Source organism: Oreochromis aureus, linkage group 3, assembly GCF_013358895.1.
Source record: "Oreochromis aureus strain Israel breed Guangdong linkage group 3, ZZ_aureus, whole genome shotgun sequence".
NCBI lineage: Eukaryota > Metazoa > Chordata > Actinopteri > Cichliformes > Cichlidae > Oreochromis > Oreochromis aureus.
Genome location: NC_052944.1, coordinates 28,987,591 through 28,998,877, shown reverse-complemented (window position 1 = coordinate 28,998,877; position 11,287 = coordinate 28,987,591). Strand labels below are relative to the sequence as shown.

The window sequence follows — 11,287 nt, the reverse complement described above, 5'->3', positions numbered from 1 at the left end:
GTATGGCCAAACTTCAGAGATGATCCTAATGTTTGGCTGGGATTTTTCTCTCCACAATGGAGTGTGTTTATTAAAACCACTTCAAATCATGCTCAATAACCTGTATTGCAGGTTATTGTTAAAATTTCCATAACACCAAACACATGATGGCAGTAGAGGTAAAACAGGGCTGTTTTACTTTTCAACGAGGGCTCTAATAGCAGCAAAGTGTTTGGTTTCTGCTTATTATTTGCTAGACACTAGGAGGTGAATTTGACCTAGTAGAGCAGCAATATGCCTTTTGTAAAATGTACAATGATAACCTTCAGTGAACTGTTTAGGTCTGATGTTTCTTAAATACTTATGTGATCAGTTAACGATCAAAAGGGAGTGTAATAGAAAATTATAATAGTGCTACTTCTGTGAGTCATGTTGACCATGTTCTGTCTCTATGCAATCTTTCATATGAGATTTACCACATGTACAAGTTCTCTTTTCCTTTAACTGCATCCTGTGACAGCAGCACACAGAGAGCTTCTCTCTGTAAATGTTCTGCTTCAGTCCTCTGTGTCAGATACATGCAGACTGATGTCATGCTCTGTACTGTTAGTGACCACTTTGCAAATCATACTCACATCTGTTTATTTTAGGTTTCCGTGACAACACTGTTACAAACTGTTTAAGTGGTTGTTTTGTTAGTTTGGGGATAATCTCATACAGGAAACAAAAATCAAACATAAACATAAAATGTTCAAATGTAAAAAGATTTTATTTCTACCTTCTAACTCCAGAAGCATAAAATAATCAGAAACACAAAAAAATATACATGAAATACTTTCAAATGTATCCACTGCCTATGATATGAATTTTATTTATATAATGTACGAGATCTTTAGACAAACACAGTTAAAGTATTTGTTGGTCCCATATCAGTATTTACTTGTGAAACACTGCAAACACTGACTTTAAGTTGTGCTGTCAGATACTAAAGATCACATATTTCACACTTTGTTCTCACTGCTGTTGGAACATGTTAGATACATTCAAGGTTTATTACAAAATCTTTATAAAAAATAACTGAATATAAAGAGCATGAATAGTATATAGGAATACACCTGCATTTGTTTTATACTTTAAAAGAGAGCAATATGTCTATATGATATAATGATTTAATATTGTAACTGTACATAAAGCTGAGCATGTCTGATATTTGGGGAGCAGAGGAGCAAGAGTGGCTTCATAAAAAGCTTCTTCTTGGCTTTGCTGCTACAGCTCTCCTCACTGACCTGTAAGACAAGCACAAAAAGACAAAGTGATTTCCAACATGTAAAGATATTATGAGCTGAAGACATTTAATAATGTGAAGAATAAATCAGCCTGCATGGCAGCAGAATTACTGAGAGAGCTTCCTGATGTGACTTCAGAATAAACTGCTGCATCAGCTGCAGGACTTGATTTTCCTGTGAATGAAGAGAAGATCATTGAAAACAATAATATCATTAACCAGGAGGAAACTGGATGTCTCCACTAATGCAAAGATAACTGAGTATGATAGATTTTATTAACATGCAATGAATACATAAATATAAATATTAAAATAAACAGATTTACATTTTTAGAGCAGATAAACATGTTGAACAATATTCAGTGGAGATGATGGCAGACTTTGCTCACCTTTGTTTTTCTTGGCTTTTTGTTTTTTGGGCTGTTTGACCTCAGCATACATCAGACTGTCCTCTAAAAGAGACGTCAGAGCTCAGGACACATTTGTTCAGCACAGATATGATACAAAGATGTTGGACACATATGCAATTTAAACTTTTTCCAACTACAGTGAAAGAGTAAAAATCATCTGTTGTCTGTGACACTTCAGCTTTGCATGTGTGTGTTTTGTGATTGAGGTCTGGGTCAGAATCTGTGGATGCTGTGATTCAGTAAAGCTGAAACACTGATTAGTAAGTGAATAACTAAACTCCATGTTGACCTATAATTACCTGCAATATAATGATGTGGTGACACATTCAAGTACAAACACTGAATGAGACTGTTGTGACTGTACCTGCAGCTCCCGTCTTCACCTCAGAGTAAACAGCACTCTGCTCTGGTTTATGATGCTTCCCTGTTAAGATGATAAAATAAACAAATTAAAGTAATTTATTTTTAAGCAAAAAACTTTCTAACCTTTGTTTTCTGTATTGAACAAATAAATAAAAGTAATTAATTATTTTTAAATATTGTAAAAAAAATTAGAACAGATTTTTTTTTTGTCTATACTGTCTTGTGTACTCACTCTTCTTTCTGATGTTTGCAATATCAATTCGAGAGTATGTGACATCCCAGGGTTCATTTGCACCTGAAATGACACAAATTTTATTTACAGGATTATACACATGTTGCACTGAGTTTCCTCAAATCAAACATCTGCTTTAGTTTTTGCTGTTATGTCTTTTTCATAATATAAAAGGTGCACTTGACCATTTTGTGAATGATTGGTGGAGTTTAACAAACCAGATTTAACCGTACTGGGTCTGAGACCCTTTGTTTTGTGTATTTTAGGTTTATTTAAATGGCCTGTATTTATATAGCGCTTTACTAGTCCCTAAGGACCCCAAAGCGCTTTACACATCCAGTCATCCACCCATTCACGCACACATTCAGACACTGATAATTTAGTTGATAATTGTGTTTTTCTCTGTTTCTTGTTTTATTCTGAAAGAGTCTGGTGTGTTTTTTGTCATTGTGTTTAGCTTCACTTCCCTACGACATCATTATATTTAATTTTAGTCAGCTGTTTCCCCATGTGATCTCACTTCCCCTTGATTACCTCTTGTGTATTTAAGTTCTCTGTTTTCTGTGTTTCATTGTCAGGTTGTCTGTTTTGCCACACTGTAGTCTCATCATAGCTTTCAAAGTTTTGTCACAGTTTCATATTTGTCATAGCCTGTTCTCAGTTTAGCAGTTTGTTTCTGTTGTTACCTTAGTCATTCATGTGTGCTACTGTTATCAGCCATAGTAAAGGATCGTTTTTTGTTCAAACTGGCAGTACATATCCCTGCATCTGTCCTGTTTACAAACACACTGGCGCACCCCGCTGTGACACCAGAAACGTTATCATAATTTAAAAAAATATACACCAAGTACATATATATTTCAAAGATAAGCGCAAAAAAAAAAGGGTACTGTGTGAGTCAAGTCCAGGACTATCAGATATTTTCAGAGCATGAACCCATCATGGTGTTACTGTTTGTGTTGTTCTGATATGAAACAATAACATTTGTGGATTCTTTCATTCGAGTTAAAGATACAATCAGGTTGTAAAATCCTGTTTGTTTCTGATCTTTTGTGCATGTAGTCAGTTTGTTATTTGGATGTTTGTCCAACTGGATTTTGATAAATGTTCTTTGAAAAACTGCTGAGCACAAACTGAACCTGAGAAATGTTCCTGTTAATGGAGACTGAATGAAAAGTCAATATTAATAATGATAATAAAGATCGGTTTAAGTGCTGACCAGGATGAAGAGAGTTGTATTCATGAGTTTCATTCTGGTTGACTCCATGATTTGTGGAGGAGCCCGGACGGTGACTCTCAGACTGGATCGACCTAAAACATGAAATAAACACAATAAACTCAAAAGTAACTGATGTTTGTTTAAAATAATAATAAAAAGTATTTTACCAACCTGGTGAAGCAGGAATCTGTGAAAGAAACAAATGTAATTACACATGTTTGTGATGTAAATTGCTCCACATTTATTTTGTGTCATGAAATCACAATACATGTATATGTGTGAATAATTAAAGTGTATGTAGTAAATAAACTCTCTAATACAGGATGAAAAGAAGAGGCTCTTACACTTGGACTGTCTGCAGCGATACAACAAGAGCAGGAGAATAATAATGAGAGAGACTCCACAAACCAGTCCAACAATCAACCACACAGGAAATGAAGAGCTGTCAGCTCCTGACACAGTTACTGTAACAACAAACAATATTTATTAATAAATTATACATATTTATATATGTAATTTTAGAAAATAGAGCTAGGTGACTTTGAGACTTAAATCAGAAAATCTAATGTTCCTTCTCAGTCATCAAAATCATTTAAAGAAACGCATCAAACGTTTTGATCCAGCTCACCTTTAACTGACATCCAGCTCTGTGCTGACTCTCTTCCTGAGTACTGACACTTGTAGAAACCTTCATCAGACTTTGACACTGCAGAGATCTTCAGCTCCCCTCGGGTATCATTTTGAATAAGTTTGTCATTGTGATAGAAAAACACATTGGAAAGTATTTTTTGTGTTCTCAAACTGCAGCTCAGACTAACAGAAGCTCCCTCAGTCACAGGATGAACAGGACTCACCAGGATAGGACCATTACCATCATCTGTGACACAATCACACACAATTGTTTCAGTCACATCAGCTGGTGCACACTTTTAGAAAAAGCTGACAAACAATAATAAGAACAGATTGTACAAATGCTTTTCATCATGAAGATCTGATCTCGTGTATTTAAAAATTGCTGTGTGTGTTTTATGTTTCCCACATGAAATTACTTCACATACAGCAAAACTGGGACAAATGTTCATGTGATGTCTAAATCATTCAAATCCAAGAAGTAAATGTATAATAACATACTCTGTACAGTGATGTTGACTGCACTGCTGAACTCTCCTGATCCAGACTCACACCAGTACACTGCAGTATCTGACTTTGATGTGTTGATGTTACATGTGGATCCAGTCATTCTCCTACAGTCAGAGTACAGTCGGCCGTCCTCAGAGAACTTCCTCACTCTCCACTCAGTGAAGTTTCCCTCACAGGTCAGTGAGACAGAGTCAGAGGTGAAGTGTTGCACTCTGTCAGGACTCACTGTGAGAGACGCTGCTGAATGAACATCTGGAAACAACATGCAGTGAAGAGACAAAGCTCACAGATGTTAGGATTCAAAATATCACAGTGGAAATATACGTTTGACTTTTTGTGTGGTTCACAGGAGTCCTGCTAGTTATGCAGCCAGATTTACAGACTTTCAAATCATCAACATGAAGATTAAAAGTCCTCAAACTGACCTGCAGACCAGACAAACGTTGGTTGACTGTGATCAGTGTGATACTCTGGGTCTCCTCTTCCAGCTCTGCACACATATCCTGCTGTGTGTGTCTGTCCATGAATGATGTAGGAGTCCTGTGCAGTCCCACTGCCATCAGGTAGCAGCTCATAACTGGAGGATTTCTCTGATAGATCAGGAACAGCTTTATACCAGTAGAAGCTCCATCCTGCAGACGGATGTTCAACCTCACAGTTCAGAGTTACTGAGGCTCCAGGACTCAGCCATGATGGAGACACAGTGAGGACAGATCCTGTTGAAAAGTAATGAATGGTTTCTTGCGAAGTTGTGTGTCAGACTTTTCTCAGTGCTATTTTAGTTAACTGTTGTTTATATTTGAAGACTTTTTTCTCTTATGTTTATGTGAGTTTTATTTTTCACATTTAAATTTGAGAATTTATTTTTCTTGTGTTTAATCCATTACTTCGACTGGAAAGTTTCTCGTAAAATGTTGACTTCAGTAAATCTGCGTTACAAACTTAATAATAATAATAATAATGGATTGCATTTATATAGCGCTTTTCAAGGCACCCAAAGCGCTTTACAATTCCACTATTCATTCACTCTCACATTCACACACTGGTGGAGGCAACTTCTACTCTATAAACATGTCAAACATGTCAAATCTTAATATAAAGAATCAAAAACTGATGTTTACATTGAGATTTTCTGTTTCCTGTCAGAAACTGTCAGCATGACTCTGCTCTGTGGTTTCATGTTGTGACTCCTGTTCTATACTACTTGCAGTCTTACTTGTAGAATTGCTACAGAACTAATTGTGAGTTTATGTTGATTTGGAGATTTGCTGAAAGTGGTTGTTTCACATTTATAATCTATTCAAATTTGTTGCTGAATACAAACTCACCAGCTTTGTTAATCTGAACTTCTTGGCTGTCCTCTGTGTAGTAAACTGGGTTTCCTCTTCCTCCTCTGCACCTGTAGAGTCCTTCCTGTGAGACACTGATTTGTCCATTTGATGGGGAGACAACATCCACTGTGGTATCATCTCTGTACCAGTAGTATTTCCATCCAGATGATGATGATGGGTTCACAGAGCAGGTCAGGGTCACACTGCCCCCTACTGGAACAGTTGTGTTATCAGCTCTCAGTTTGGCCTTTGGTTTATCTGCAGTTCAGTTTAGAAAAAGACCAACAAATAAATGAGTGAATCTAAATAGTTTAAACAACTAAATGGAAATGGCAAATATGAACAAATCTTAATGAGAAGGGTAAATAAACTTTAAATCCACTTTGATCGACACTGTGAAACATTTAAATTTACTTTGCTGTATTTAAAAAGGAATGGATTTTAATAAACTGACAACTTTTGGAGGTCTTGGAGTGTGTTTGAAATGATCGTTTTCAATATTCTAGCCTCCTGCTGGAGGTAACTGGGGGTGCTGAGGATGGTAGTCATAGCAACACTAATATTATTTTGATGTTTTTCGTTTAACTTTCCTCCCTCAATTCTCCTCCACCTGCTGCTTTGCCCTCATGTCTTTTTGGGGTGAAGTTGGTGTGGCTCCAACCCTGAATATTTTCCGTAAAGCTCCAAATCTGATTAGTCATCATTGCTTTTTGTATTAAACACAGTCATGTGTGTGTTTTTATTTTAACAAATGGCAGTGTTTTATGAGATGACAGGCTAGAAGCATTTATTCTTTCTAAAAAAAAAGATTGTGGATTTGCTGCTATTTGTTGGGTGGTAGTAGTAGTAGTAGTAGCTATGTCATTATTGTCCTCAGGTGATGGAGCAGCAGGTCAGCATTGGTGTCTCTATACCAGCTGAAAGTTGATGACACAAAGTGGTGACAAACTGTCTACAATGAGGCTACTATCAGCTGCAGCTCTTTGTCTGACTAACAATGGAACATGCTTTGTAGACCATTGAATTCATCCTGTGCTGACCATTATGACATTTGTCAAATGGAGATCACACAACAAACATGACTTACTTGATGCTGACAATGTGAAGGCTTCACTCCACTCTGTTGAAGAATATGAGTCATCTCTGCGTCGACTCTTACACATGTAGTCTCCACTGCTGGACTCAGAAACTACAAATGTCCAACCATCATTCCGCGTCAACCGTTTGGATGTCCTGGGTCCTCTCCATTCATACTCCCACTCAGTGGTTTCACCTCCTTCCTGCACCTCACATGTCAGAGTGATCGTCTCACCTCTGAATATCTGAGGCCAGTTGGGTTGTTGTTTTACAACAACTTTATTGGGAACTGTTTATAGATATTAACAGTTGAGATACAAATAGAAACATGAAATCAACACAGAAAACTTAACATTGTATGTTTGCTAATCATGAGTGCATATATATTAGGGTGACCAACCGTCCTCTTTCCCCCGGACGTCCTATTTTCACGCTCTGTCCGGGACGTCCAGGGAGATTTTCGAGATTGATAAAAATGTCCGGGTTTATATTCCGACAGAGGACCCATGTATGTGACGTCATTCATCCCCGAGATGCTGCTTTGTGAGCGCTTGTTCTGCGCTCACAGACGGGACAGACAGCACACAGCAACGCGCCTAATGATGTTTAAAAGATCCCAAAGCACAAGTCCATCTTTTCAGACAAACTGCAAAAGAAATTTCCCTCGTACCGACCATAGCAGGACTGGCCATTTTTCATTTTTACAGGCGGATGGTTTTTTGTTGTTGTTGTTTTTGTAACGGTATAAACAGTGAAAGGTGGTGGATTAGCCAGATGCTGGCCGATGTGTAAAAATAACTGAGTTGCTTGGTGGTGGGTTAACCCTGAGGAGAAGAGACCCGAGGCGGTCGCCGGTCCGAGTGTCAGGTGAACTGAACTTCAGGTAAGAAGTTATGACCTGCAGTCTATCTGGGTCAGATAGACTGCAGGTCACATAATAAACTACACCTAAACCAAGTTTGGGTGTAGTTTATTTTCGTTGTGCTGACTTTTTACAGTCAGTTACAATAACTCGTACTGCGTACTAGCTAGCACGACGGAGTTTCTATACAGCTGGGTGGGTGCTATGATGTTACTGATGTTGAACTTTATTTTATTCATAAGGTTAGTTAGTAGAGTTGCCAACCGTCCCGTAAAAACGGAATCGTCCCGTATTCAGAGAAAATATTACGTGTTTCGTATTGAGCTGAGGAACACAGTTTGTCCCGGACTTCAGCTAGAAAGAAAAAAGACACAAAGCTGGAGTTATTCTGTGTTTACGCTGCACAGCTGCCTCTTCTTCTCTCATCCTCTCCCCTTCCTCTCCTAATGCTACTTCAATCATGAAACTGATCAGTGATCAGCTGATCGGCTTTTCTCTCTTGTTTGTTTATCGCCCACTTTGCGCCAGAAAGAGGAAACCAGCGGATGTCGTGCTAAACAACAGCAGCGTGTTTAAGCTTGGTCAGCTGTTGTTAGAATTTATCAAATATTAATTTCTAGTATCAGCTGATGTTTGCTGGAGCCACAGCTGTAAAAGCTGCTGGTCATGATATCGGTTTGGATATGTGGTGAGAGGGAAACATGAAGATGAAACCAGGAGATGTCCTTACTGAATCATTAGAGCTGAACAGGTGATGGAGAAACAGGTTTACCTTTTAGGTGACATGAATGAGTTGAAGGGAAGTTATGAACTGTTTCTGAGAGACAAATAACACCAGGATCCTTTTCTATGTAGTTGACAGCTGGTAACTGTGCAGGGGCGGGTCTAGCAAAGTTTTGCCAGGGGGCCATGTAGGGCATTAACACGGAATCTTACAACCAAAGTTTTCATCTGATGTAAAATGTATAAAAAAATCATACATATACCAACAAGACAGTGCCGATTTTATGTTTCTTTAAGCAAGTTCTTCATGACTAAGCCAAGTGGCCTCTTTTTTGGAAATCAAAATATGGTCACCTTAATATATATTTCAAACTAAATGACTGAACTCACAGGTTATCTCAATGGTGACATCATCACTTTTATCAGTGTAGTAAACTGGGTTTCCTCTTGTTCCTCTGCAGCGGTAGATTCCTCCTTGAGATACTCTGATATCTCTGTTTTGTTGATCTCTGATTTTACCTTCAGAGGTTCTTTGGGTTCGTCTGAACCACTCATATTTCCATCCATCAGAGCTCTGCACAGAGCAGGTCAGTGTCACACTGCCCCCTACTGGTATGATTGTTGTTCCTGCTGTCAGTGTGGCCCTGGGTTTATCTGCTGTTATGAAAAACAAGGAAAGAAAATGTACACCTGATCCACTATAAAAGTACAAAAACATTCCTACATTTTAAACGATGTTTTCATTTCAAATTCCAACAAATTAAAATCTACAGAAATAATCATTTTTTCTCCTTTAAGACACTTGAAAATTTTGCTGATTTCTGTCTCAACATGGTGACAGAGCTGCAGTAATTCAGGTTGTAGATCTTGAAATAATCACAGTATAAATGTTTGTCCAATCTCTGTCGTGAAGAAGTACCACTGAATGTAAACTAATGCAGTTCACTGCTGAAGGAAACACAATGATGGGTTAAGATGTCTTTTGCTCATTTTTTGTTTAGATAACAGAAACATCATCACCTTAGATGTTATGGAGTTTATGATGTTTCTTCTTCTCCTTTTTTTAAAAATTAATTTCATCCACAGTTATTCTTGTTATACATTAAAATAACACATGAAATAATATTAAATTACAGTCTCTGAGTATTGTAGTACTGTGTATGCTGTGAGCAAAGTAATCAGTGAAATACAGTAGTCCTTAAAGTTTCAAGTTTCAACGCATCAGAAAAAAAAAAGTTTGAATGACAACATTCATTAAACGTATTCAGAAGTTTATGATTCAGATGATTATGTCAGCATGAATCATCACATTACTGGTCATTGAGGACTTACCTAATACAGTTATATAGACAGTATTACTGAACTTTGTATCATGTGAGCTCTTCCTATGACCAGAGCACTGATATTCACCACTGTGACGTATAGACAACAGTTTAAATTTCTTCTCTTTTTGTGTGTCGTAGTGGAGAAATCCCTGACCATTCCTAAGGATTTGGTAATGCCAGTCAGTACCGTCTCCTTCTTTCATGTCACATTTGAAGGTAACAAACTCTCCAATGAAAAAACTGGACCAGTTGGGTTCAATAGTTAGCACAGCATCTAGAATCCAACACAACCACAAAGTTAACAACCTGAAACACTTTTATGCACGAACACAATCTGTGACAGTATGTTCATACACTGTTCATATATTGAATAATAAATAAATATAAAACATAAGTCAAATGTAATTAAGAATTTTGCAGTATTTTGAGATGAATCTTTACCAAATAAATTAAAAGACAGAAAAAAGTGACAACTCTTAAGTCACCTTGAGCGTGTCCAGTGCAGAGGAGCGTACAGAGCACTACAGTAAAGACAGAAACTTCAGACATGATCAAACTAAAGACACTCAAATATAAAATAAATCAAACACTTGCGGTTGTACCAGTGGCTGCTATGATTTGTATACATCAAATTATCACTGATGGAGAAACAAACCTTTCTTAGATAAACTAAACCAGCTCCACTCTGATCTGAGTCAGTGCACTAAAATCTAATCCAGTCTACAAACAACCATGTTGGTAACAAACATGAGAGTCCTCTGATCACATGACCTGAAATGGTACAAATGACTGATGCTCTGTTCTTCTTACTAAAACATGTTTATGGATCAGTATGAATCAAACAATAGAAGTCAGTGATGTACTCACAGAATAGGCCCAGCTCACAGAGCAAAGTGGCTCCCATCCTCACATCCAGCAGTGACACGTCTGAAAACTTCTCCAACTTTCTGTAAAGAGAGAGAGTGAAGCAGCAGCACAGCAGATACCAAAGAGCTGTGAAGGAAACTAAGAGTTTTTAAAACTTCTTCTCTCTGCTTCCTTCCTTTTACACAGAAATAACAACTTAACAAGTTCTGACCATGTTCGTCAGATTTTTATGAAAAGGCCTGTAACACACAGACTAAACTGACCAATAACAGACAGACACTAAGTTTCATTACACATATGTGAGCTGACTGAGTGGTTAAAGATGAAATGAGGAGAACACAAGTCCAAGACTTATTTTAAATGTGAAAAACATTTATTTTATTTAAATATCATTAAAATTAAATAATATTAATAATAATAATAATAATAATAATAATCTTTGTCATAAACTGTCAGTATTATCAAAAATTTGTC

General features: G+C 37.3%; 1 protein-coding gene and 2 long non-coding RNA genes across 3 annotated transcripts; all 3 read right to left on the bottom strand.

Moving 5' to 3' along the window:
- Positions 1-1,107: 1,107 nt before the first annotated feature.
- LOC116321145 lies at positions 1,108-2,098 on the bottom strand. Its single transcript, XR_004199520.2, has 4 exons — positions 2,039-2,098; positions 1,654-1,716; positions 1,377-1,439; positions 1,108-1,265 (listed from the first exon to the last, which is right to left on the bottom strand). It is a non-coding gene; the product is annotated as an uncharacterized LOC116321145 (long non-coding RNA).
- Positions 2,099-2,155: 57 nt separating this feature from the next.
- Positions 2,156-5,335, bottom strand: LOC116321146 (low affinity immunoglobulin gamma Fc region receptor II-like). Its single transcript, XM_039599857.1, has 8 exons — positions 5,054-5,335; positions 4,620-4,880; positions 4,117-4,365; positions 3,833-3,952; positions 3,660-3,675; positions 3,489-3,580; positions 2,270-2,332; positions 2,156-2,169 (listed from the first exon to the last, which is right to left on the bottom strand). The coding sequence occupies exons 2-8, from the start codon at positions 4,726-4,728 to the stop codon at positions 2,156-2,158; spliced, it is 663 nt and encodes a 220-aa protein (XP_039455791.1). The 5' UTR covers positions 4,729-4,880; positions 5,054-5,335.
- A 4,753-nt stretch (positions 5,336-10,088) lies between these two features.
- LOC120439150 lies at positions 10,089-10,879 on the bottom strand. Its single transcript, XR_005612412.1, has 3 exons — positions 10,814-10,879; positions 10,432-10,467; positions 10,089-10,220 (listed from the first exon to the last, which is right to left on the bottom strand). It is a non-coding gene; the product is annotated as an uncharacterized LOC120439150 (long non-coding RNA).
- Between the last annotated feature and the right edge of the window lie 408 nt (positions 10,880-11,287).

Coding starts and splice junctions, on each gene's coding strand:
- LOC116321146 (XM_039599857.1), bottom strand. CDS start 4,728: ATGACTGGATCCACATGTAACATCAACACATCAAAGTCAGATACTGCA. Junction 4,366..4,619: donor AGTCAACATCACTGTACAGA/GTATGTTATTAT, acceptor ATTGTGTCACAG/ATGATGGTAATGGTCCTATC. Junction 2,333..3,488: donor ATACAACTCTCTTCATCCTG/GTCAGCACTTAA, acceptor GTGTCATTTCAG/GTGCAAATGAACCCTGGGAT.